Source organism: Trachemys scripta, chromosome 3 (genome assembly GCF_013100865.1).
Source record: "Trachemys scripta elegans isolate TJP31775 chromosome 3, CAS_Tse_1.0, whole genome shotgun sequence".
NCBI classification, from domain to species: Eukaryota; Metazoa; Chordata; order Testudines; family Emydidae; genus Trachemys; species Trachemys scripta.
In genome coordinates, this window is record NC_048300.1 from 125,690,288 (window position 1) to 125,718,057 (window position 27,770).

Sequence of the window (27,770 nt, forward strand, 5' to 3'; positions counted from 1 at the left end):
CACACAACGGTCACCTACCTTAAAATTAAACCATATTCATTTAACACTACATTTGAGATCTCAGCACAGAAACTACACATTCATTGTCTTTTCTGGAGTCTTAACTCCTGAACAAAGATTGTGGCAACAGAGCCATACTTAATCAAGGCATGCCCTTGACAGGTGTGGAGAAAAAAACAACCTTGCTACACTTTGGACATCAAGAACAAAATATCTACCCAGAATAGAGGGTTAGGGGAATGTCTTAGTATTCTTAGTACCGTATCATTGGCAGCTTTGAGAGGTGAAGTATCCTTTGGTTCATACAAAAGTAACAGTCATGATCTTAACTGGTTTTTAAAGCATGTTTCAAAATTGCTGCCAGGAATGAGTATCGAAAAACATTCTGAACCATGACTATTGCTTCACAATGGATGATGTATCCTGGGAAATGGAGAATGTTCTGCTGGTGTGTGTATGTATACATATACAGAGATAGAGATAGCAATTACAGATATGTATACATACAGACAGAAGGACATGATAGAGACATATGCACTCATGGACATCCACACATACAGGCAGTAAAACACAAGACACCCTGCTCAAATGTAATTTGCTTGGAGTGATTTGTCTATTTAAAAAAATTCACAGTTCCTCAACAGTAGTTAAAATTTCAGGTAAGCTACTGATAGTGAAATTACTTCCCCTGTTCTTGCATGAGGTAGACATTCCAAGAGGGTAAAGAAAATGAACGGTTATGACAAAGCTCTAAGTTTTTTTCCTTTTTTGAACAGAAGGCCCCTTTCTGCTTTGTTCTTCAGGTGATGCAGATAACTTACTGGAGGAAGCTTCTTGTGGTGACCTGCCTGAACGTTCTAAGATCTCTGACCTTCCCTCCTGAGAATATGATGGAGATGAATGGCAGTAAGCCCCTCCCCCTTCTCTCAGGAAAGCAGAAGTGGAAGGCTGTGGTTCTGCTTCATATCTTCCCTGAGAACTAGTGGGCTGTTGTGAAACAGTTTTATGAGGGCAGTTAGCCACCATGTGCATGATGCTCTGACAGTAATGGCACTTCTTTGGCTGTGGAGGTAAACTACATTCCTTAGCATGATGATCAAGGCCACCACAGTTGTAGCATCTACAAATGAAAAAGAGAGTCTGTTATAAAATATGTCAATAAAAATATTCTTCAAAACATTAAAGAAACAAAGAGGAAGAACCAAATCTTATGTGTAAACAATTTTTAATTTAATGTGAAGACACACAGCACATTTGTAAAACAGTGGGAGTTTCCACTCAATATTTTATAGTATTTATTTTCTAGCTGTAAGGATTTAAGGTGAGATGATTTTTCAGAAAAACAACAAGGAGTCTGGTGGCACCCTAAAGACTAACAGATTTATTTGGGTATAAGCTTTCGTGGGTAAAAACCTTACTTCTTCGATGCATAGAGAAGTTTCTGAATGATTTAGCAGCACAAGTTCCACTGAAAGTGAATAGGACTAGTGCTCCTCAATCACTTAGGTACTATGAAAGTCTCATCCTCATTTAGGCCAGATTCTGCCACCTTCATTCATACTGATCAGTATCTTCCTCCACAAGCACTTTGGTATCACTCACACAGAATCTGGCCCTTAATTAGAGTCTGATTCAAAGCCCATTGAAGTCAGTGGGAGTCTATCTACTGACTGAGTCCTAAGGCCAGATTTTCAAAGGTATTTAGGTGACTAAAGATGCATTTAATAGCTTTAAAAATATGGCCTAGGTACACAAAAGGTGAAGTTCTAAGGGCTTTTTTGTGTGAGACCCAACGGTCCCCGACACTGTGTGCAAATACATTAGAAAAATATATGAAGGGAATAATGATGATTTTATGTACCCCTCAGTGGCAACAAAAGTTAAAGTCCAGAATCAAAAAAGCTTTATAGTTTATTAAACTGTAAAAATGGGTATTTGGACTCTGCCAAAATGTACCAGTTGTGCTTCCCTTTAATAAATAATCTCAGAGAATGTGCTTGGGCTGATAACATTAGAATGGTCCACTAGAGGGCACCAAATATTCAAACATGTGCCCACAATAAAGTCTGTAACTCATGTAATGTAGATTAAATATCTTTACTTCAATATTTGTAGCAATAAACTTTTTGAGTGCTAGTGTGTTTAATTTGGGCTAATGGCTGAAGGTGTTGCAAAAAAAAATTAGGCTATGATGGCCTGCAAGTTCATCCTCACTAATTAGTCCTGTTTGTCCCATATTAGCTACTAGATGGAGAAGAATCCTCTGTTAAAAGTTGAATAATATGGTGAAATTTGATAAGAAAGAAGTTCATGCTTTTTGATAAGCAGTCCCACAGTTTACCCAACCCTTCCAAAGGAATACACCACCATAAAAACTGTATGGCATCCACATTAGTCAAATCCAACAGAGCAAAGGGGATGTTATGATGATAATGGCTAGATCATTTCCCCCCACCAGGTAATGGGAAGGAAATCTCTGCAAAGGTCCCTTTTGAAGAGAAGTCTCTCCCTGATTCTTTCCTCTGTGGGGCAGAGAAGTGGAGGTCAACCTCCCATGATCCAGGAGGTTTGTAGGAGGCTGGGCTGGAGGCAGTTCTGGAGCTCGGGGGTTCTCCCCACTGCCTGCTGTCGCATGACTTCTGTGAACTCTCCTGGCCCAGGCTGCCCCTGGACCTCCATTAAAGGGATGTTCTCTCACCATGGAGGAGGTTCTGTAGGAAAAGTTCTACAATCTTGTATTCTGTTACCTTTCTCAGTAATATGTGCAGGGATTAGTAGGTAGGGGCAATGATGTGCCCCCACCCCCAGCTCACCCACCAGATCCCAACAGTGATGCCAGGGGAATGGTGTCATGGACCCAGCTGCCTGAGTGGAAGGTCCTCTCCATGCCTGAATCATTGGGACATAGTAAGAGGGGGATGGAGGCCAGGAGAAAGCTTTTGGCAATACCTATTGCTAAGAGGTTGCAGCGTGGTTCTGAAAATATAACAGCGAGTCATAAAATGGGTTTATTGTTTTCTTCCTTGGAAACCCAGAACTCAACCCAATTAAATTTAAGTTTTCCAAAACCAAATAGAATGTCCAACTATTACATGGCTTTAGCCTTTAAAACCAATGATTAAACTCACAGCCAGAATGTAAATACTATACTGGTAATCTTGTTAACTAAGGGCTCAATCCTGCAGTCCTCAAGCAATACCTCACTGAATGATCCTTATTTATATGACAGGCTACATTTATGATTTCTTAAAATGTGCACAGTATACATTCTTGTACTATTTGCTAAAAAGAAAATAATTGCACAAACTGTTAAGTCATGCCCAGAATGCAGGTCTGTGAAGTTAATTTCTTTGATGTAATAGGACCATCATGTTACATTCATCTTGACCTTTGTATAGATATTTGCTGTGTTTCCATAATTAGTAATATACATCTTACACATGCATAAATTTAATTCATTGTTTACCATTTTACTGAGGAAAGTGACACCAAATCATATGATGTGATTTCCATGCTTAACTTACAAACCCATTAAATAAGGGAAATAGTGCTTATACAGACTTGCTCCAAAGCCCACTGGAGTCACTACGAACTTTTCTATGGACTTCAATGGACTTTAGATCCAACTCACAGTTAGAAATTTTAAAATTGCAGATCACTGGAAAATTGCAGTTTTAGCCAGAACCCTGCAAACACTTATGCACATATTTAACTTTGTGACTGTTGTGTTCGTCTACTTGCATGCCCAAACTTAAGCATGGGTGTGTATGTTTGCCTTAGCTTATGAACTAGATTTCACTTTTGGAAAAAAAAAATGGCTAAAAACAGTATACAGTTCATACCAGCCTTGAAAAATTGCCATGAATATTTCCAAACAAGGAAGGGGAACCCTCTCCCTCTAACAATTCTTGCCCACCCATTAGAATGATCAAAAAAATTCCTTGCTTTGGCCAAGCTGAATTTTGCAAGGGCAATTTATAACTTGAATAAGTCAAATGATACATAGAATTCCAATGATTTTTTTTTAAATCCTTGCATAGAATGTTGTAATGACATCAATTGTGCCCAATTTTTAGAAGTATAACAAAAAAACCCCTAAAATTAGTTTTTAGGTGGCTTCAGATGAACTGCTAACATTTAAATATTCAGTATACATCTGTTTTTTGTGTAATCGGCCAGTAGGATTGAAGAACTCTTTCTCAAACTGAGTCTGTTTGCATGTATTGTAAACTGACCCAGCAATCTTAATTACCCCCTGCCGTTGAAAGGAAAAAAAGAAAATAGGCAAGGTTTTACAAACCACAGTCATCTAGCATTTATTTCCAATATTTCAGCAAGATTAAATAAAATGTTAGCTATTTCACATGCATGCTATCCTCTAAGACCAAAATGATAGATATTTCCTACGTTTAGTAAAAATGTTTTCATGTATTAAACATTGTACATTGGTTTCCTTTCCCTCAGTCACTGAAGCTATTTCAAAACAAATGACCAAATTAACATCATTTACTGGTATATAGCTATGCTTGTCAGATAAGCTTTCTCTAAAACCACTAGATAAAACAATAAGAGTGACAACTGAAAAATAATGGCAATGATCCCTTCCGTAAGCCCCCTTCCCGCAAAGTTCTAGAAAGATACTAAAAAATAAGGGGGAGGGGTGTTATGATTTAAATTTGATACTAAAGAATGGCATTTTCTTGATTTCTTTCTATATAGTATAGGATATTTATTCTGTGACTTCTTATCTATGTGTTAGTAAGGATTGTAAACCACTTTGGGAATGATATATCTGACCTTAATTCTGGAGAGAATTTTATAGTTGTAAATTTAACTTATTTTCACTTCCTTCCTTTAGGATCACATTCATCCAGAAGCTTCCTCTCTCTCTCTCTCTCTCTCTCTCTCTTAAAAGAGTTCGAAAATAGGTTAAAGGGCCTCAGTAATAGAGTAGGCTGCAGCCACGGACAAATCAATTTAATCAGTCACTATGGTATGCACTGTGTTATCCAATTCAGTGAACCATTTCGCCTCACCAATTGACCAAGAACCTGCTGGCAGGGCCCTCACTTCCACTCCAGGGGCCTCAATCAGCTTTTGCATCTATATTTATCATTACATCCTGCTTTCAAAATAGTTTAACCCCCTCCCCCCCACCCGCCAGTTTTCTTAAATTTCTGGTAGCATTTTTTTGTTGCCCTTGTTTTAATAAAAGCCGTTATAATTAAACTGTAATTTGGCTTTTCAGCCATGTTTCTGTCACCAAGCAAGTCAGCCTGCTGGTTGAAGTGTTGCATTAAATTGTGTATGTGCCTGTCCATGTGCGCTTGGACTTAAACAGGAGGGTGGTATTTATTCAGTTCTTCTGACTATTTATTCGTTCCTTGTCAATCACTCTTACCAGCAGGACAGATCACACCCCATTCTGAAATGCTTTCGTTCTCATGGGATTGACACCAAAATGGAAATGGTCAGCCACCTCGGAGCACACAAATGATACCACATGGTATCATTCATGCACATTGAAATGTGGTATTAACCCTTTTGTTCTAGCTGAGAATTCAAAATACAAACTGCTTGTAATTGCTAATGTGTCAGCTGTATATTCTTACCTTACACCACAATGAAATGAAACCTAAAACATTATGATACACAGACACAGGCTGATCTATGTATAGATTTGTATATTCTTATGTACACGCTGTATACATAAATATACAAAACAATAGACAGGCACGCTTATGCGAAGGAAAATTAAGCAAGTTCACATTTGAACATGCATATATAATCCAAACCAATAACACTGGAATAAATGATTATCCAAAATAAAAATACCACTGAAACATGGTGATTAACTCAGCATCTTAAAATAAAGTTAAATAAAACAAACTACTATACATCACATGATGTCTAGGTCAACATAAAGTCTAAAGCACTGCTAAAACAAGTATGAGCAACTCCTGATTCTGTTTCTTGGAAAAGATCTGCTATAAAAGGAACAGCCCTTCATAGTCTTAATAGGCTCTGATAATTTATTAGGTGACTGCATGCTCAAAACCTAATGCAACATGAAGTATAGATAAAGAGATGACAATTATCCTAAATGGGAACACTGCCTCAGCACAGTTAGCTGAGTAAGGGAGGTAGATTAAGACTGCTTCTGAGACACAAGGAATGAAAAATTTCATGAAATGAAAGCCTTAGGAAATCTGTCTAGCACCATTTAATAACATCCTCAACATACTTTAAAATCAACACCAAGAAAACAAGTCTATTAAAATCTACAGCTGAGAAAGGAAATATAAAAAAACCCATCACCCTAGGAATTTAAGAAACATTTCTCCTTCCAAACACCGGTTCACCATCAATTCATAGTTAAACTGAGAATTTTACAAAGTAGAAGAAAAACCTTACATGAATAGGAATAAAAATGATCTGAATGTAATAGGTGCAATATTAACTGTAACCAAACTGATGACTGGAATTCATTTTAAAATCACCTATGCCTTCAGAAGCTTAAATGCAAAGTAAAACACTTCTAGTATTTAACTTTCCTTAATTTAAACTCATGTTTTCATGTTCATACTTACAAACAGTTTTATAGTGACACCACCACTGTCTTGCAAACAGTTTGCCATAATTACAGTTCGGCTGACCTAAGCAACCAGGAAGGCCAACACAATTGTGTGCATCTTCACGCTGACCTATAATATGATTTGGACAATAATCCAATATATATGATGAGTAGAGAATAATTGTGTAGCTCTATGGTGTTATCTGTTGTCAGAAAAAAATTTAAATTACTTACTGGTGACTACATGATTTTTTACAACTAATTAAAGGGTGGGGGAGAGGGAAGAGCTGCGGGCAGCGGTATTTAACTCATTTAAATGTTCCCTGGCCAATTCCTTCTCCCCTCCCCCCCCCTTAAATACTAACCGGTAATAAAAACTGCATTTTGGTGCACTGTGAACAGTGAATAGTTTCTAATACAGTGCTGGGGCTGGTGGTTTAAATGCTTTGAAAGATGACATGTTATTTTACAGCAAGTGCAAATTAGAGGTTTTACAACACATGACACATAGACTAAAAGGAAATGTTTAAGAGACCTAAGTTTATAAATAAAGTTTTCTTTAGTCATTAGTTCCACAACATACTTGAGGAAATGAGAGTTTTGAAAGCAAAACACAGGGAAGTTTTCTCTAATTATCCTATTCTGATGCTAGGGGAGTTAAACTATCCATGCTATAGGAAAAAGATTAACATTGAACATAATTGTTTCAGTATTCAAGGGCTTCAGTGATATTAGTCTGAAGAACAAGACTGGGGGGAAGAAGGGGGGGAAGGAAGGGAAAACCCACACCTTCCCTTGCTGAGCCAGGTTCAGATGTAAACGATTACAGACAGAACATATATGATGAGAGTAACTATAACAAAATTGCCTGCCCCGACACTATGTTTTATCATTCACTTCAGTCAGGGCAATGCAGCAGCTGAAGTCAGAAATGTTTCTACAGCATTAAAAGATGCTTCAGCCTGTCCAAAGTCATCTAATCTACGAGTTCATTTTTCATAGAAATCAAGAATAATTTTGATGGATGATTTAAAGGTTCTAAGAACCCAAGACTGGATATTAAACCTTTCCCAATAAGCATTTTAAAGCTGAGAGCATCACATTTAATTTCCTGCAGCTAAACACAAGCCTTTAAGATGTTCGCATTATGCAAAGGCTAAACACTGCCGCTGTAGGCTTTGTAATGCCAAGGAACTTTTATTTGTTAATTTTTTGTAAAGAAATCAACAGTAAAAACGTCAACCTGACTGAGTGCTAGAAAGTTACTTTAACCTACTTTTGTTTTAAACAGGGCTTCTTCTTCATATTACTTAAGAATATAAATGGTAGGCAGGAACATATCTGATGTCTTTACAGATACTGTGAACAGTAAGAGACAGAGACGTGGAATATAAGGTCAAAATCACCACAACTTGAAAACAGACAGCAACTGTCATGGGGGGGGGGGGGGAATTTTTTGTCAGCTGCTACAGAAACAAAAGAAACAAGTTCTACGTGAATAGTCAAGAAACTACATAGAGTCATGCATGTGGAACCTTAAATTAGAGCAAAAGAAGGGGGAAGGGCAGGCAAGAATTCAGGTTAGCTCTAGATTCTATGCAGCCTGCTACCCATTCCATTTAATGTCTTCATCCTGATTCTTATAAATGGAGGTTTATTTGTTTTTTTAAAGGGAGGGTATTTTCTTAATCATTTTAAAATTCAGGAAATCCCAGAAGAAACAAAGCAATGGTGTTGCTCACTTGTGTTTAAAAAATAATGGCATGAATGCTGCTCATTGCATAGGAATTGTATTAATGTGGTTGTGCAGCATTTCACAGTGCTGCTTCACAACTCATCAGGACACACTTTACACTGGTGTGCATTCTTTGCAATCCCATTGCATTGGTGTGTGAATTAGGAGGGCATCATGATCAGGCTTTCTTGAAGGAAAAAAACAATATGAGACCTGTAACAAACACGAGACATGCCCACAAACATACTCTGCTCGTTCTAAGCAAAGAAAAAGACCTGCTGAGTTTTAAGATTTTTCCAGAAACTACTCTGCCTGTCTCACACACTGATTTTATGTAATACATCATTTTGCTTTATTACCCTTCGATTAAAGCAGACAGAAGTTCACAAAAAAAAATCTTATTTTCTTATCCATTAAAATTTTTATTTATATTTTTAAATTATGCTCCTATCATTTTAATAAAACATACCAGAAAACTATGTAAATTAACCCAGCTGGAATTTTAGACTATGGTACCTTAGGATCAAATTCAGATGTTTACAAACAGAGGGGCCTGACCCTGCAACTGTATCTGCTAATTTGGCCCCTTGTACCCATGCAGGAGGGACCCTGTTAGCTGCAGTGGGGGCCTACGGGGGTCCATGCTGGGAAATTAATTGTAGCAGTGGAGCTTTTAAGGTAAAATTCTGTTTGAAAATTCACAGTTTCACTAGGTTTTTGAGATGAATGAAAAGCTGATCTGCTCACCTTTATATCCCCTCCCCCTCCAAAATAAAAAATCTTATACCACAAGGATAATAAGTAAGATCTAAGAGGTTAAATTTCTGTAGAGGCTGTTTAAAAGCCTCTCTCTTCTCCTAAAAGTGCCTTTTCCCCACATTTAGATAACCCCAACATGCTATCACAAAGACACTTTCTGCATGGTTTCCAGTAACATAGCATGGATTATTGTTGATGTATGTGTTCATTACAAAAAATGAAATGCCTAATTGTAAACTCATCCGACTGAATAGTTTCATGTGGTTAGTTCTAACTCAATCTGTTCTCCCTAGTGTATTTTAGAAGTAATATCAATAGGTTATATTCTTTTGTTGATGATTTTTTTCCCAACAAAGGAACTAACAAACCAGGCACAGCATTTGTCTGATAAATCAGGCATTTGGTGATACTATGAGCTTAAGTTTTTGGGGGAAATAATTGGTTTAAAATGAGCTACTATGGTTTACTAAAAGATTTTTTTTCTGATAAGAAGCAACCAGAACAATAAAATTAAGATGGTGGTTTAACCACACAGACCCAAACAGAATTCAGCCATTTTATTATTCTTCTAAAAATGGAGAGGACCACACAGACATTAGCTCTTGAAAAAAACTTCTCTAACAATTCCTTTCCTTTCCATGGAATCTTATCTACACTGTTCACTCAGTCTAGTTTGCAGACAGGGAGGGAAATTATTTTCACGCAACCACATAAAAAATAGATATGGAATATGCCTCTTGAAGGAAAAATCCTTTGGCTGTACTTTGATTTGTAACAATTAAACAGTGCATGAACACAGTTGTTTTCTCTCTAGCGGGAGTTAAGAACTTCTGAGAAACAATTTTACAATGTGCAATCTAGATAAAAGAATACAATATTTACATGTCAGATTTTAAAAGGTAAAATATGTATCAGTCCACAGCACTAACACAGCACAGAATGAAAACACATTTTAAAAATGGACTCAGTTCTTACTAGATGATAGAGCCAATTCAAATTCAGTAACCATTTAAATACACCATGTTGAAAAGAGTCACATAAATTATACGTTTCAGGTGTGAAATGTTGAACTATGAACTCAGATAAATCCTCGAGTTAGGAACCAACCCACTTACATTTTAAAAAATATATACAAAAAACAGAATGATGTTCCCTGTGAGCTTTGATAGTTGACACTGGCAAGCAATTATGACCTTAAAGTGGCTCCATTTAAAATATCTAACATAAAGCTGTCAATGGAATTGGAGAATTAACAATAGTTTTTCAGATGTTTAGAAACGGTAACCAAAATCCTTTCTTAAATTTAGCATGCAAGACCTCAGCACAGAAACATTTTACTAACCCATTTTGTACAGAAAATACTCTATCAGAATGAGCCAGTGTACTATAATATATATTGTTAAATATATATATATATATCTGATCTAACAGTGTGCACCAAAATATGAAAATTAAACATACAAAAGTATCTATTATCTATTACCTAACAACGAATTAATTTAACTGGGTAGAAAGTACACATTGACATATTTACTGTTTTTAAAAAGAGGAATTTTAAAATATTTTGTGTGTAGCACATTCCCGGAAGACAGACACAGCTACTGACATAGCACAGCGAGCACAGAATAATGCCTATGTCACACACATTAATCTAAACCTAATCCTTCCCTAGCATTCAACATTATAGGTTCTAAACTGGGACATTGTTCTGCTATAGAAAAATAAATGACTTTTTTCATTAGAAGGTGCGGCAGGATTTCCAAGTGCCTTATGAACAATTCCTCCTGTGTTTGAATCTTACATCCTCCTGCAACTAAATCTTAACTGGACCTGAGGAGAAAGTAGCTCATTTCCACAAGGAGCTCTTAGGAGCCTATGGTTAAGAAGTTATCAACTTCCATTTAAAGTAATTAACTGCACCCTCCCACCCACCCAACTATTTATATAACATAACTGGGTAGGGAAGCAAGACTGGCTCTTGCCCCAACCCTTTACATGCCCTTCTGATGGCAAAGAGGGACATTAAAGAGCCACAAAGGACCATGTGGACCTAACATAAGCCAGAGAGTCCGCACCTGCAGCCCCTGACGTGCCCATAACACTCATCACCACAGGGGATGCTGGACTGTGGGGCTGCCCTGTGGAGGCTGCCATGAATGAAAGCAGCCTCAATACTACTCTAAGTCAGTGCCTCTCAACCTTTCCAGACCACTGTACCCCTTTCAGGAGTCTGATTTGTCTTGTGTACCCAAGTTTCACATCACTTAAAAACTACCTGATTACAAAATCAGACATAAAATACAAAAGTGTTACAGCACATTATTACTGACTAATTGCTTACTCTCTCATTTTTACCACTTTTAATTATAAAATAAATCAAGTGGAATATAAACACTGTACTTCTGTTTCAGTGTACAGTATAAAGAGCAGTATAAATAAGTCATTGTATGAATTTTTAGTATGTACTGACTTCGCTAGTGCTTTTTATGCAGCCTGTTGTAAAACTAGGCAACTATCTAGATGAGTTGATGTACCCCCCGGAAGACCTCTGTGTACCCTCAGGGGTACACATACCCCTGGCTGAGAACCACTGCTCTAAGGGAGCAAAAGTAATGTAAAGCCACTTTGGCCTCCCCTCCCAGTGGGGTACACTGTCTATGCTGTGCATCTCAGAAATCTGTCCCCAGGTTTCTATCACCAAATGCCAGAAAAATCAAAATGTAGGAGCTTCCATCCTCTGTTCATGAATTGTAGGGACTAAGGGCTGGTTTTCACTACTGGGGAGATTGACGCTACTGCAATTGATGCAGCAGGGGTCGATTTAGCGGGTCTAATGAAGACGCGCTAAATCAACAACAGAGCGTTCTCTGATCGACCCTGGTACTCCAGCTCCCGAAGAAGAATAAAAGAAGTCAACTGGAGAGCGTCTCCCATCGATGCAACGCAGTGAAGACACCGGGGTAAGTCGACCTCAGCTACGTTGACTCCAGCTACATTATTCACGTAGCTGGAGTAATGTAACTTAGGTCGACTTACCCCAGTAGTGAAGACAAGCCCTAAGATGGAATTTTTCAAAAAGAGGTGCATAAAGTTAGACATCTCAATCCATATTTAGGCATCTAGAGACAGTGATTTTTCAGAGGTGCCTGAACAGCCATAGCTGTCTTTTAAGTAGGTGGGAGTTGCAGGTATGCAGCATATCTAAAAATCAGGCAAGTTTTAATGAGATGCTTGACTTTAGGCATGTATGTATTTGAAAACTAAGACTAATGGCTTGTCTACACATGGAGTTATCCAGGAATTAATTGGCTAGTGCTTTAAAAACACACCCTACCTTAATCCAAATTAACTTTCAAGTGTAGACAAGCCCTAAGCACTTTAAAAATCCACAGTGGTGGGAGTCTTTTGTGGTTTTGTGGCTGCTCTCGCTGATTTGAGGGATTTTGTGTGTGTCCCACCAGCATGTATTTCAGATGTACAATACCAGGACTGGGGAACAAAAACTAAACCACATTTCTAATGGCTGGAAAAGATAGAGGGTCTGTTTTTGTCCTCGCTTACACCATTGTCAGTCAGAAGTAACTCCACTTCAAGTCATAGGCATTAGATCGGTGAAAAACCTCAGTGAGTTTGAATCAGGCTCAGTGCTATAAATGCATTTCTGTAGCCACGCTAATTGATGTGTTAAGTAATGGTTCTAACATGTGCGGTACATGCTGGACTAGATTTTTCTGGGAATCTTAGCAGATCTGTAGGCAGGATGTTAGTCTACATTACAAACTTTGGTTGATGAAAGTTAGGTCAGCATAAGCTGTCACAGTTAGTATACTGCTTATGCTCATGCATACTTGGCTCCTTCTGTCAGGGCTGCATGTACTCACCAGGAGTGCTTATGTCGAGGCACCGTGCAGTGCGTCATGGGTAGGGACCAGTGTGCAACGCGCATCATTTGGCATGCTGTCTTTTGGGAAGTTTTGTCAATGCATGCTGGGGCAGAAACAAGTCACACGGGGTGATTGAGAGCAAGGGGATCAAGTTCCCATCATGCAACTTTCTCAATGCCATCCATATCCCGTAATTTAGGCACAATTTTTAAAAATCCCACAAAACCAAGCAGCACTTCTCAAGCCTGCCATCTCTGACAGAAGCATGGAGCATGTACAGCTCCGCACTATTGTCATGAACATTGCCAACACAGAATGCACGATCCTCCAGTATCTGCAGAGCCACAAGAAGAGCTGCAACAATGGGGGAACATGACGATATTGTGGAGGACTGACAGCTATGGGACATAGCAAAAAAAAAAGTCAAGGTTGGCACTGACTGGTGGGATCACAGCATAATGAAGATTTGGGACTGATGAGCAGTATCTGCAACATTTTTGGATGTGAACAGACACATTTTTGGATCTGTGTGCCGAGCTCATCCCAGTCCTCCAGCACACGGACCCCAAAGTGAGAACTACACTGACAGTGGAGAAGTGAGTTGTGATCGCTCTGTGGAAGCTTGTGACATCATATTGTTACCGGTCAGTGGGAAATCATTTTGGAGTTGGGAAATCTGCAGGGGGAGGGGGCGGAATGTGGAGCGCTGTTGTCATGCAGGTGTGAAGGGGCCATGCTAAGCAGGCCTGTGACTCTCAGTAACGTGCAGGACACAGTGGATGGATTTGCAGCAGTGAGGTTCCCGAACTGCACTGGGGCAATAGACGGCACACATATCCCTATTTTGGCACCCGCCACAGAATATATCAATAGAAAATGCTACTTTTCTATGGTTATGCACACGTTGGTGGTCACCAGGGATGCTTCACTGACGTCAATGTTGGCGGTCGGGGAAGGTGCATGACGTTTGCATCTTTAAGAACACAGGACTGTACAGAAAGCTGCAGGCAGACATTCTTGCCCACTGTAGATTATCATTGGCGATGTTGAAATGCCAATAGTGATCCTGGAGGACCCAGCCTACCCTTTGCTCCCCTGGCTAAGCTGTACACCAGCTCCCTTGACAGGAAGGAAAGATTCAGCTACAGGCACAGCAGGTGCAGAATGACCAGTGAATACACTTTTGGTAGACTGAAGGGACACTGGCATTGTTTACTCAAGATTGGATCTCGGTGAAAAAAAACATCGCAAGGATTATAGCTGCCTTTTATGTCCTGCATAATATCTGTGAGGCAAAGGGAGAAAACTTGCCACCAGAGTGAAGGTGGAGTGGCTGTCTCCTGAGTTCAAACAGCCAGACACAAGGGCTATTAGAAGAGCTCAACATGGAGCTATGCGCCTGAGGGAGGCCTTGAAAGAGCACTTTAACAGTCAGTAATGTGGTGTAGTGGACTGTGCTCTATCTGGCCCTGAAGTTTTGGGGGTGTTAGGAATTGCTGTAGAAAAACAAGATGTGGGCGCTTTCACGAGTGCTAGGCATTCTGATGCATATACTGTGAAGTAATAAAGATGAATTATTTACCCCACCCCCCAAAAATAGATTTTTATTGCATCTCAAAACCAGTGCAAAAACCCAAACAAATACAATAAAAACTTCTGAAAGAAATTACTGGAACAGAACTTAACAAGGGGAAAGAACATTCATGTCCACACTGGCTCCACCTACAACAACCAGGGTGCTCACAGCTCAGCGTATATGAAGTGGTGGTTCCCCTTACTGGCCCTTGGCCTGGAATGGTAGGGATGTGGCCCCTGATGCCACATGGAATGTTGGGGAGTGTATGGTGGTGCTAAAGGGGAGTTATCCACTGACTGCAAAGGGAGGCAACACTGGGACTGTTGAACCTGTAGGTCCACAAGCATCTGCAGCATCTATGTTTGTTGCCAGAGAAGCCCCATTATGTCCTGGTGCATCTCCCTCTCCTTTTCCTGCTGGGACTTTCTCTTGTCTGCTCTTTCCTTCTTCTGCAATGTTCACCCTCCAAGTCTTTCTGTTCATGGTCCAATGCAGCACCGGCTTGCAGGGGGGGATCTCACTGAACATATCTTCTTGGCTGTCTCCTCTTCTTTCTCTTCCTTATCGTGTTCAGGCATTCCATGGCAGCAGCTATAGACCAAACACACTGAGATACCATTGTCCGTACAGTCACAACGGAAAGCGAAAGTTAAATTTCAGAACACTTTTCTCTTGCATGAAGCAATACCATTTCATCCCCTATTTCCATGGATGAGTGCAGGGTAATGGCATGGAGCATTGGCACTATTTTCCACAGGTGGTGGTGATTTTAGCTGATATCTTGTTCCTGAGGGTAACGAAAACACAGAGAGCACAGCTGCCGCTGGCATCCCGAAGTCGCCTGAGCCTGTATGCTGCCAGCCTGTTTCCTGCAATGGTTCCTGCTGAAGTCATTGTGGACTGACCTGGGAAAGTATCCTACTGTGGAAGAAGCTATAAGGCTGTCATCCCTAGAAACCTTTGGGAGAAGATTCCAGAGCATCTCCGTGGAAGTTTCATTGAGATCTCTCAGGAGGATTCAGGGGACATCCTTGCCACATGCCCCCCCCCCCCCCCCCCCCCCCCCCCCCCCCCGCCTAACTGTACAGGGGAATGAAAAGTAGATAACAACACTCCCTGTCTTGTACTGCCACCTTTTCTAGTACAAGGAACTTAATGAAAAGTCTATACTTGTGTCCAGCTATGTAGGGGTCAGGTGCCATCTGTACATATAAACATTGTAATGCAATGGGAAATGCATTCACACACTTACCCGAGGTTCCTTCCCCTGCATCTGGCTCGCCTGTGTTCAGTTGACAGAACTGACTGGATTGTGGTGGAGTCTTGAACAGATCCTAGCTTGCAGCATAGCTGGACCCCATGATCACATGACCGCCATCTTCCTTCTCCTCTCCACTGTTCATGGCAGGGGTCTGTGTTTCAGGCTCTGGGAGGTATCCATAGTGCTCTGTAGGGTTGGTGGGGCTCTGCCAAGCATGGCATGCAGCTCACTGTAAAAGCGGCAAGGCTGAGGCTCAGCACCAGATCAACTGTTGGCCTCCCTGGCCTTCCGGTATGCCCGAAGCAGTTCTTTCGCTTCCATGCAGCAAGTCTGCTGATCCCTGTCATACCCCTTCACCTGCATCTCCTGTGCAATCCACTTATAGCTGCTCCATAGCTGTGCCAGCACAGCCTCTTCCCCCCACAGGCCCAGGAGATCCAACACCACAAAGCAGGAGCATGGCTGGAGCATGTAGCCAGCAAGGTCATTTGCACACAACAAAGGTGAGCTGCTAGGGGTGCTCACCAGGCTGGGCAATCAGGAAAACGCATTTCAAAAATACATGGATTTTTTAAAATGGCAGTTTGCTTCTGGTCTCCATAACTTTTGAGCAGTGAAGTTCACAGTTTTGACCAGAGCGGTCAGTGTAGGCATTGTGGGATAGCTGCTAGAGGACTGTTAGGATTGACATAGGTCACATGGTATGTGTGCTGCACAGTATTGACCACAGTAGGTCAGCCACGGCTCAGTGCTGTTCTGGGAGGCGGTGGTGATATTTACATCAGCAGAAGACAATTTTGAGTGTAGAGACACGCACAACTAGGTTGACGCAAGGTGACTTACATTGACCAAACTTCGTACTGTAGTCCAGGTGTTAGTTACATAGGAGCAAATTCTGCAGTGGCCTACAGGATGTTGGAACACACCTACCTCATGTAAGCTGATCAGTAAATAGGTGTGAATGAAAAGCAGTGTAAATCACATTGATTTGGCATTCAGTGGAGGTGCAAAGGCAGAGGAAGGAAGGAATAGCAAGAAAACAACATGAGCGCATAAGTAAAACATAATACCCCTTTTTGTTCCCTTGACATGTAATTGCACTCATTTTGCACACTCACTGAATACCAATTCAGTGCCAGTAATGTATATATGTCACAGATGCTAGCTTAGCAATTACATCTATTTTCTGACAAATTTACATGCAGCATGTCATTTACAATACTAATTACCAGACTTTACACAGAAATTGTCCTATAGAATTGCAAGAGAATTGAACCTCTCATACCACATCAGGATTTTGCCTATTCTCCTTAGAAGGCATTAGCATAGATCTCAAATATGTTTTATAGCGAGTACTCGGTGTATTGAGGTACATTGCAAGGTACACCATACTATGAGACACTCGCTCTTTCATTTGTTGTAGGGGGAACCGGTAGCTCTAACACCTACTTTGTTTGCAGCAGACTTTTGATATTCAACAAGCTGAACGCCCCCAAGGCTAGACACATGCCTTTTGCTTATCCCATGAAATTCCTTTCAGATTTAGCTGAGCTATAAACTGTTAAAAATTGCCATTTCCCTTCTGCTACTTTTGTTGTCATCAAAATTTTGGCAGCATGCCACAATCAGAAATGGACATGAACATTCTAATCTACAGCCCAGCCCACAATGCACTGGGAATACCTGGAAGTTGCTAGAGCAACGGTAGTGGTAGTGGGTGGGAAGAGGGCTGGGCTGCATCTGCCCTAACAACTGTTCTGGAATCAACATGGGTATACACACATATATATGAAATGTACTATATGCTGGTGTAAAATAAAGTTGTAGGGAAACCCTCACACTTATTTGGCATGTTTGAACACCTGCTTTAAGCTCATCTGCTTTCATATGTCATATAAATTTGACACCCAAAACCAAAATTATTATGAATGTTTGGTAATGGGACTATTGCATAAATAGTGCCTGCTCTTGTAACACTTTCTCATATAAGCTGTCTTACAGCATTCGGTGAATGGAATTTGTGTAAGTAAAGGCTACTCATGCGGTTAAGGGTTGCAGGATTGGCCAATAATTCATAGCTTCATTTCATTCTTAAGAAATGTAAGAACTGGTATAGCCTGGCATGTTCAGCATTGTGAGGTTGAGTCAGTTATCTATAGAGGGGTTCATTCCATAGCTCCTGGAACTGATAGGTGGTTGGTTTTCCTTGAAATAATATCTGTAAGATCATGTATTCAATGATCCTGATGCCTAAAGACTTATGAGTGATCAGGCATGCAGTAGCCACACTTTACCAGTAATGAAAATCTGCATACCTGTTTACTAAGAAGCAGTCTATTTTTAATGCAGTTCTCCAGATTTGTACCCCTTAAAAGTTCACAATGGACTAGCTGTTCCATAAAGTCACAGTGTAGCATTGAAAAAATGATTAAACTAAATATTTAGTGACATTTTTTCTAAAGCTTTCAACATTTCCAGGAAAAATTTGAACATTGAAAATGTCCAGAATTTTAAGTCAAAACACAGAAACCCCAACATTTAGGGCATGATGAGGGTGTGTTATATGGTAACTTGGGGGTGCATGGGGGAAGGAGCACAATTGGGTCTTAAATGCTAGAGTATCAATTCCTCCTTTCTGGAGTCTTTCCTGCTAATCCAAACTTGCTAGGGGCCCTCCAACAGGCAATAGGGGTGAAGTGAGTAACTTCTGCTGTATATCTTATATTCAGGGTTTTGTCCCAGCTAGTTTTTTCTTTGTCCGGATTCTCTGACAAGATGGGTTCTTGTGTACATAAAAGGCCTACTTCAGTAGGAACTGTGGGTGCTCGGCATCTCTGAAAATCAGGCCCACATGGTGAAGTTTTTAAAACAATCTAGGCAAGTTAGACACACATCTCCCATTAATTTTCAAATCCTAGCTGGCTATGGAAATCTCACTGGGTATTCAAAGTCTGAGGCACACCAAACTGCAAAGATGTTGATCTACATGTGCCTACCTCAAAGTTCTGGCTATCCACCCTCAATTTGTATGAGAGAGCTGATGTTGTCATATGGATGCTCCATATATAGGGAGATACGGAAGGCTGTAAGAAATTTCAAATGCTTATTAAACTTCCCATGCTCACTGCAACTCCTTTGCAACACCACTCACAGAACTTTGGTCTGCTGCCTCTCTGTCATGACAGAGGGAAGGCCAGTCATATTTCAATGAAGTGGCATAGCAATTCAGTGCATGTGGTTGGGAGGGGAAGGGGGAGACTGGTAGATGTAGATGGGGCCAGGCTCCTCAGGGGGCTTGCCCTGCTCGCTACCCTGGCTCCATGCTAAGCACCGCTGCCTGGACTTGACCCTCCACCAGGTGGCACAGGCCAGGCTCATGGAGCGGCAGTATCTCCTGCACGACCTCAAGGACTTTGGCTTCCATAACGGCTGATGAGTGGGGCTTGAGTTTGTGCCTCCCATAGGGCACAAGGCTGGGACAGGGGAGCCTTGCTGGTGCCAGCCCCACCAGGGGTCTCTGAGCTGGGGCAGCTCTAGGGCGCAGACCCCCCGAGGGATTGGCGGCGGGGGGGGGGGGGGGCGCGGAGGGCATATCCAACCCCAGTTGCAAGGAAAAGGACCCTGCTGCCAATTTGACATCTAGGCAGTTACAAAAAACAGCTTAGGTTCTGCACACACACACACACCCCTGCCCTGCCCTGCCCTGCCCTGCAGGTAGAGTATGATACTTGAACTGACCACACCAAAACTGCAACTTTAACACCGTGAGCACAATTTTGTAGCCCAAAACCCCTACAAACTTTCTTACAGCTTTAGAGACACCACCTTTATATTTGACCTGCATGTCTAAATCCTTACATGGGAAGTGGGAAATCAAACTGTGTACCTAAGTTCTGTTTTTTAAGTGCTCAAGAGGATTGCAACAATATAGCCCCTTACAATTACTGAAGCAAGGGGGTTTTTGTATTTTTTCTTAGCTTGGCCATAGGATTACTAATCTCCTGGAAAGAGAAGCTTACACACACAGGTCTGGGTTTCATATATCTTTCTCTAAATTCTGTTGATACTGTGTGTGGGTTAAAATTAATCTTAATTACCAACAGTTACTAAAAGAAATGTGTCAGATGCTGTGAAAGAGAACATTCTAGCACGTTAATTGTGACTATGCTTGTGTGGCTATAAGTAATATTTTCTTGTTCTCACACCAGTAAAATGGCAGAAAAAATGTAAATAAAAGAAAATGTTTTTGAAAACTATTATATCATTCAGGAAACATGTTGCTTACAGGTCCAAATTCTGTGCTTAGTTACACGGGTGTAAATCCAGAGTAATTCCACTGGTTGCACTGCAGTGGGGTTAATCTGCATTTACATTATTAATGTAACAGAGTAGAATTTGGCTCCTCCTATACAAATGCTTTTAAAACATATTACACTAATTGTAAAACTAATTGTTCAGTTTAATTGATGTAACACAAGTGCAAAACGTAGCATGAATCCCAAGTTAGGAAGAAAAAGTGCCAGTGCACAGGACTGAAGAGTTTAGTTCTGTTTGCTAGCACAGGGTCAGCCTTTAGGATTCGGCAAGGAAGTAAGAAAGAAAGAAACAGCACCAGAGATTCAGAAAGTCAGAGTGTTTATAGGCCAAGGATCAATTTTCCTGGCATGACTGATGAACTGTGCATCAGAAGATTTAGATAAGATATCAGCCATAGATGTTTGAAAGCCGGGAAAGATCCAGATAAGAGGATCCCATTGTGATCAAAGTGAATGCCCACTGGCTGAAGTCTTGGATGCTAACAAAGTGTTTGGCCTGAAAACTATAATAAGTAGCATCTATATGGCTATGCGTAGTGCACAAAACAAAACAAGCCATCAGTATGTTTTGATCAACTTTTCAGGCTTCAACTATGTCTTAGTTACAAGTCCTAAGCCAAATATTTTGCAAACGGTCTCAGAGCACAATAAAGTGGTTAATGACTGAACTCCTGGAGCCTTAACATCCCACGTGGGCTACAGGGAAGGGGGAGTCCCTAAATGACAGCCACCCAACCAACCTCCCCTTGCTAAAACTCAGGGCCGTCCCTAGCTGTTCTGGGGCCCTATGCAGCACCCCCACAGCGGGGAGGAAGCTGGGGGGCTGGCCCCAGGCCTCTGTGTGTGGGGGGGGGGGGGGTTGGGCCCCAGGCCTCTGCGGGGCAGGAGTGGGGTAGACGGGCCTCAGGCCTCCACGGCGGGGGGGCTGGCTTGGGGGGCAGGGGGAACCACCCCCAGGCACTCACCGGCTGTGCATCTGGGGCTGAGTTGCTGCATTCCCGCTGCCGGTGAGTGCAGGCCTGGCCCTGCTGCACTCCTCAGAGGAGTGGGGGCCCTGGGGAAGGGGCAGAGCAGGGACTGGAGCAGCACACAGCTGTGCAGGGCACCAGGAAATTTGGTGCCCCAAATTTCCTGGTGCCCTACGCAGCTGCGTACTTTGGTAAGGGCGGCCCTGCTAAAACTCCTACCTAACAATAACTGGAACACGGCTGTTCAGTGGCATTCATTCTGCAGGGAAGACAATCCTCTGCAGGATAGGTGGAATTTTAAGGCTCTAGGGGCCAAATACATCCTTCGTGTAAACCCGCCAGCTGCTGGCGATGAATCTGATCCAGCCTGTGAATTTGTGTGTGTGTGTGTGTGTGTGTGTGTGTGTGTGTGTGTGTGTGATGTGTGTGTGTGTGCATATGCAGTGTGGTTATGGTAAGCATGTACATGTGAAGAAGCTACTGAAGTTATAGGGTGAGATTTCCAAGAGCACTTAGGTGATTTAGGAGCACAAATCCAAAAAAATCTCATCCACAAAATAAGTACTAAGATTGAGATGATGGCCTTGTGGTTAAAGCATTGCTGTACTGGGATTTCGAAGATGTGAGTTCAACTCCTGGCTTTGCCACTGATTTCCGATGTCACTATGAGCAAGTTACTTCATTGCTCTCTGTTTCAGTTCCCTATCTGCAAAACTGGGATAACAATATTTTCCTGCCTGCCAAGTATGATGTCAGGAAAAATTCATTAATATGCAAGATGCTCAGATATTCTGACGATGAGGGCCATATAAGCTGCCAGACAGATAGAAATGTTCACTGTGTGAATGATTCCCGTGCTTGATGACTTTTTAATCTGCAATGAAGCACCACAGTAGGACATACTCATAAGGGAAAGAGGCCTGGCTTTTGTGCATCCACTCAGGAAAGATGGAAGAATCTGTTAGACTCAATTCCTGCTTAATTTAATATTTCTGATTATTTTTTCTTTTTACTTTGAGGGAGTGGAATAGGTTACAGTTTCCTGAATCTCTGACCCACCATGTGTACAAGCTCTGGGAATCAAAAGTTATATACTCTGATTTTCACTTCCAGCTAGATAACAAAAAGAAACCGATATAGGGATAGGCGCTGACTCCATGGGTGCTCCAAAAATAGTGGGTGCTTAGCACCCACCTGCCACAGCTGCTTGGCTGCATCCCCAGTCAGCTGTTTGGCGGCGTCCACAATTAGCTAACTAGAGGCGCCATCAAACAGCTGTTTGGCAGCTGGGGGGAGGAGTTTGGGGGAGGGCGGAGAGCAGTGAGTGAACCGGGGGCCTCGGGGACAGGGGGGGAGCAGGGCAGGAAGAAGCGGAGTGAGGGCGGGGCCTTGGGGGAGGAGCAGAGTGAGGGTGGACCACCCGTGGGAAAAGAAAACCTCAGAGCCTATGGACATAGGTACACACTGGCGAACTGAGCATTAGATCACAGCTACCTCTGCTGCTTCACAGAATCACCCTCTTGCTGATGCTGTGAATGAGATTAGCGTTGCTAATCGTAGAACTTTCAGAAATGACACGCCTGTCAATGGTTGACAATCTCTCCTGCTTATTCATACTTTGTGCCTCTAGTCTAGGTTTGAGAAGGTGAGAACAGAGAACTGGTTCAGGTCTATCTTCACCAAATTGACCATGAAGCTAGTGTCCATTTCAATCTTAAGAGGCATGGGGTAACATTTTAGGAGCCTAATTCCCATTGAAAGTTAATAGGATTTAACTCCTAAGGCCCAGATCCTCAAAAGCACCTATCTGCGTTGTTAGGCATCTAAGTCCATCATTTAAGCACCACTGGCATTTTCAAAACTACCACTAAGCTGCTGCCTAACTCCGCAAGTGCCTAAGTGCCCATGGCACATAAGCTACTGCTGGTGGGTATTTGCAAAGCCAGCTAAGCGCTGATGCTGCCCCAATCTGCTCGGAGCCTTAGCTAAAGCTGAAGCGCTGGAGGCCTGAGAGGGATTCTCAAATTAGGTGGGGGAACTCCATCTCACCAGCAGGGCCTGATCCCATAGGCATGATCTGTGCATGCCTAACTCCTCTTACCTGCCAGGCCCTGCAGCAAGAGGGCTGGGTGCAAGCCACTGACCGGTGGAGGGACAGCAGAGCCCCTGCACAAAAGACAGCCAGGCCCAGGGAAACGTAGGGGGTGCGTGAGCAGGAGAGAGAGAGAGATTTGGCTGCTAGGATATGGGCTACTGAAGCAGTGGACCTGGCTTAGTTGCCTAACTCCAGGAGAGGGTTTGTTGTTGAGGATCCTGAGTGGAGGGAGGTGCCTATCTCTGCCCCGTCAGCCAGGAGCGACAGGTCAGCTGCTTAGACACCTCTCTTCTCCTCAACCTTCTCCTAAGTCGTTCATGCCTCAGGGCCTAATTCATAGCTGAACATCCCAATGGATGGCAGGATGCCTAAATACCTTTAAAAACCTGTCCCTAAGTCACTTCTGAAAAGGAACTCAGGCTCATAGGTCACTTAGGTGCTTCTGAATATTTTATCCATGGTCAACATCTTCATATGCTCTTAGGAGGGGAATTTTAGCATGCATTGCTGTGCTGTTTAAAAGGGGCCTCCATTTAAATATGTCAGGAAGGTGGTCTTTGATTTAAGAGCTATGCTATCAGGCCTTCACCACAGGGACTAGAACAACATATGTGTTTGTCTCACTGGAAGATGCTGGATACTAAGTGGGAATCTGACATGCTGAATGTGTAATAAACTGGCCTCATTCTTGATATCCAGGAAGGCTTTGTACATGGGCAAAGGCTGAAAGCCTTGAGCCGAGGCTTGTCGAAGTATGTGTCTTTGATCCTCCTCCTTAGGTAATTCTACCCCTAAACAAATGAGACACCTGAAAATAATTGATTCCAGATAGCCAGAGAATGGAGGAAGGTTGCCCTCAGGCTCAGACTCCTGCATGAGGGCCAGAGAATCCACGAATTTCCCTTCGGAGAAGTCTGATCTTTCCCACCCTATGGGCCTGGGGCAAGTGGAGGACGGGGTGAAAAGACAGGAACTTAACTTTAGGGAACTGGCTTATGGTTCATGATAGGCTGAAAGGTGGCAACAGAGGTGCTAATTAGGGTGGGGAGAGAATGTGGGGAACCTTCAGAGAACTGGACCTGAAAAACAGATGATAGTCTGCTCAAACTGATTCTAGAGGATTAGTTTGTGGGTATTTTCAGTGGAAGCAGCTGGAAACCATTGTCGGAGGTTCCCCTGTAGTGACAATGCAGTTTGTAGGCTCACGGAATGCTACAGAGGTTGTGCTATGTTGAGAGGGAATGCCCTCTTTACAGTAGTCCAGCCAGAAGATGCAGGATTGAGAAACCTGGTCCAATTAGTTAGGACACTAACCTAGGACGCAAAAAGCCTGGTTTAAGTCTCTGCCCTGTCACAGACTTGCTGTGTGTCACTCCTGCTCCAAATCAGGCAGAATTGCTGCGATTCAAACCTGGGTCTCCCACATCTTAGGTGAGTGCCTAACCACTGGGCTATTGAGTATTCCTGGGTGTACGCATGCCAACCAGCCCGAAAACTCCTGACCTGTCCTTGGCTTTCTTTTGCATGGGGTAGGGGTGCTCTGAGCACACCTACCAGATCAGCCACCACAGGCAAGATCGCCTAGTTTGAGAATAGCACTGAGACTTAGGGATGAGGTAGATCCGAGCAGCATTGGGACTCAGGTGGCTTTGCACATACCAACTGGCAGAAACTTAAGGGGTAGGATTCACACAGGTATTTAGGTACCTAATTCCCACTGAAATCCCACATTATGCACCTATGGGGATTTAGGCACCCGTGAGGTTAGGTGGTAGCTAAGCACTGGTTTTGTGAATGTCAGTGGCACCTAACTGTTGGGCTGAGGGGCCTAAGTTCCTTTGTGAATCTAACCCTTAGCCTCTGTGTACCTTTATTTCCTGTCTGTGAAAGGGGAATAATAGACTTCCCTACCTCCCAGGAATAAATTAAATAAATACATTTACGATTATGAGGAGCTCAGATATACAGCCCCCGTTTCTGTAGTAAGTACTTAAGAGAAAGAGAGGTAGATGTGGAACTGGCATGGAGCACATGCTGAGCTGGAGAAAGAATAACACATTTGCTAAGCTGAGGCATTTTCCTTGTTATGACCATCTAGCAGCTGGCTGAACACCAGGTTGTGAGTCACAGATAGATGGGAAAAACAGTAGATTCACTTCCCTTTACATGGCTAAGAAGTCCTGTTTTACACCTAGCTATGTCATTCAGGGGTGTGAAAAATTCACACACCCTTGAGAGACGTAGTTAAGCTGACCTAAGTCTGGTGCAGACAGTACTAGGCTGATGGAAAAATTCTTCTGTCAACCTAGCTACCACTTCTCAAGGACACGGATTTACTACAGTGCCAGAAAAACCCCTCCCATCACCGCAGCAAGTGTCTACACTACAGTGGCATAGCTGCAGCTGTAGCATGTATAGGCCTAACACAAGGGGGAATGTGTCAGAGCCAGTTTTTAAAAAATGTTTGGCAATTTTCCTCCTATAGGAGGATTTTTTTTATTTTCCCTTTTAAAACAAACAAACAAACATATAAAATCTCTTTTCCTTCCCTCTTCCCTTCAACAAGGAATGGAAGGGAAGCATGAAAAATGAAAACTGGAAGACTGAAACACAGTCTCTATCTTCCTTTATCTTGCAACAGCCTAAGCCAGAACAGCTTTAAGGCCAGCAGCAGATTGCTTTGGTTAGTTTTCAATACTAGTTTCCTCTCACACATTGAACACTTTGGGTAAGGTTCCCAAGACACTGCACCACTTAACTTTTAGGCATCCTAATGCCTTGTGCAATCCACAGCTCAGAGTTAGGTTCCCAGGCTCCAATACAATGCCTGGGAAGTTAGGTGCCTAAGGGCATGGCTACACTTGCGAGTTAGAGTGCATTAAAGCAGCCCCGTGCGCTCTAACTCATGACGCGTCCACTCTGGCCAGGCACATAGAGCGCTCTGACTCCGCGGCTGGAGCGCTCCTGGTAATCCACCTCCATGAGAGGCATAACGCTTGGTGCACCCTGGCTGGAGCACCACAGAGCCTGTGTGGACACCCTGGCCTGTTAATGCGCTCTGATCGGCCTCCAGAAGTGTCCCACAATGCCTGTTCTAGCCACTCTGGTCATCAGTTTGAATTCTACTGCCCTGCCCTCAGGTGACCAACCGTCAGACCCGCCCTATAAATTATCTGGGAATTTTGAAAATCCCCTTCTGTTTGCTCAGCAAGGTGTGGCGTGCTCTCAGTACATCTTTCCAGGTGACTATGCCTCCACGCGCCAGGCGATCCCCAGTATGGAGCAATGGCGAGGTGCTGGACCTCATCACTGTTTGGGGGGAGGAAGCTGTCCAGTCCCAGCTGCACTCCAGCCATAGGAATTATGATACCTTTGGGCAGATATCAAGGGACATGATGGAAAGGGGCCATGACCGGGATGCACTGCAGTGCACGGTTAAAATGAAGGAGCTGTGGAATGCCTACCACAAAGCCCGCAAGGCAAACAGCCACTCTGTTCTGGTGCTGCCCCCACGACCTGCCGTTTCTACAAAGAGCTGGACGCAGTACTGGGGGGGTGACCCCACCTCCACTCCAAGTAACACCATGGACACTTCAGAGCCCAGTTCAACAAGCAGGAGGAGGAGGAAGAAGAGGAGGAAAGCGGGAGCGAGGGTGCTAAGGAGGAGGAAGACACCCTGGCATCCCTAGATGCATGCAGCCAGGAACTGTTCTCAAGCCAGGAGGAAGATAGCCAGTTGTAGCAGCCGGTGCTTGGGGAAGGACAAACACCAGAGGACGTGCTCAATACCCGGCTTTTATTTTGGGAAGGAAGTTGTTCGGTGCGGGCTCTTGGGGTGAGGAGGGTTAGGGCTGCATGCATGCCTAGATGTGGAATAGGGCGTTGATGTGTTCTCTCACATCGCAGTAATCGGCCTCAGGGATCTCTTCAAAGGTCTCATGCAGAACCTGGGCAATGTGCTTGCGCAGGTTCCTTGGCAGAGTTACTGTGCTCCTTGTCCCAGTCAAGCTAACATGTCCATGCCACTGTGCCGTGAGGGGCGGGGGGACCATTGCTGCACACAGCCAAGCTGCATATGAGCCAGGGCAGAAGCTACACATTGTCGTGGAAGACCCTCTCTTGCTTCCCAGGTCACCGTCAGCAACGAGATATCTTCCAGGATGAACTCCCATGGAAAATATGGGGACAGTGTTCAGTATAGGGGCCCCCTGCAGCTGTTGGCTCTCCCCAAGGCACAGAATCCAAGAGGACAGTTTGGCCGTGAAACAATCAGTCCCCCTCGACTCTGTGCTTACTCACCATTTTGGAGCTCCTGTGGGTTATGTGCGCTAACTTTGGGACTGGCAAATTCTGCTATTGTTAGACTGTGCTTGTCTTTAAGTATGGGCGAATCATTGCTCTGTCTGGTGTGAACTTACCTCTGTTAAGTGTTGCATTTTGTCTTTACAGATGCAACCTTGAGATCTCAGCCATCCGTGTTATCACCGGCCGAAAGACTCCAAAGAATTAGGAAGAGGCCATGTAAAAGCAAAGAAGACATGCTGCATGAAGTCATGAAAATCAAATGAAAATGAAAATCAAAAAGCGGAGGAGGGGAGGGAG

General features: G+C 42.9%; 1 protein-coding gene across 3 annotated transcripts in view; it reads right to left on the reverse strand.

Moving 5' to 3' along the window:
* Positions 1 to 624: 624 nt before the first annotated feature.
* LIN28B (lin-28 homolog B) overlaps positions 625 to 27,770 on the reverse strand; it is a 125,578-nt gene continuing 98,432 nt past the window's right edge. For all 3 annotated transcript variants that reach the window (XM_034765969.1, XM_034765968.1, XM_034765967.1), the window contains one exon: positions 625 to 1,120. In XM_034765969.1, coding sequence (XP_034621860.1) covers positions 751 to 1,120 — 370 coding nt within the window. In that variant the 3' untranslated portion in view covers positions 625 to 750. The remainder of the gene's footprint in view (positions 1,121 to 27,770) is intronic.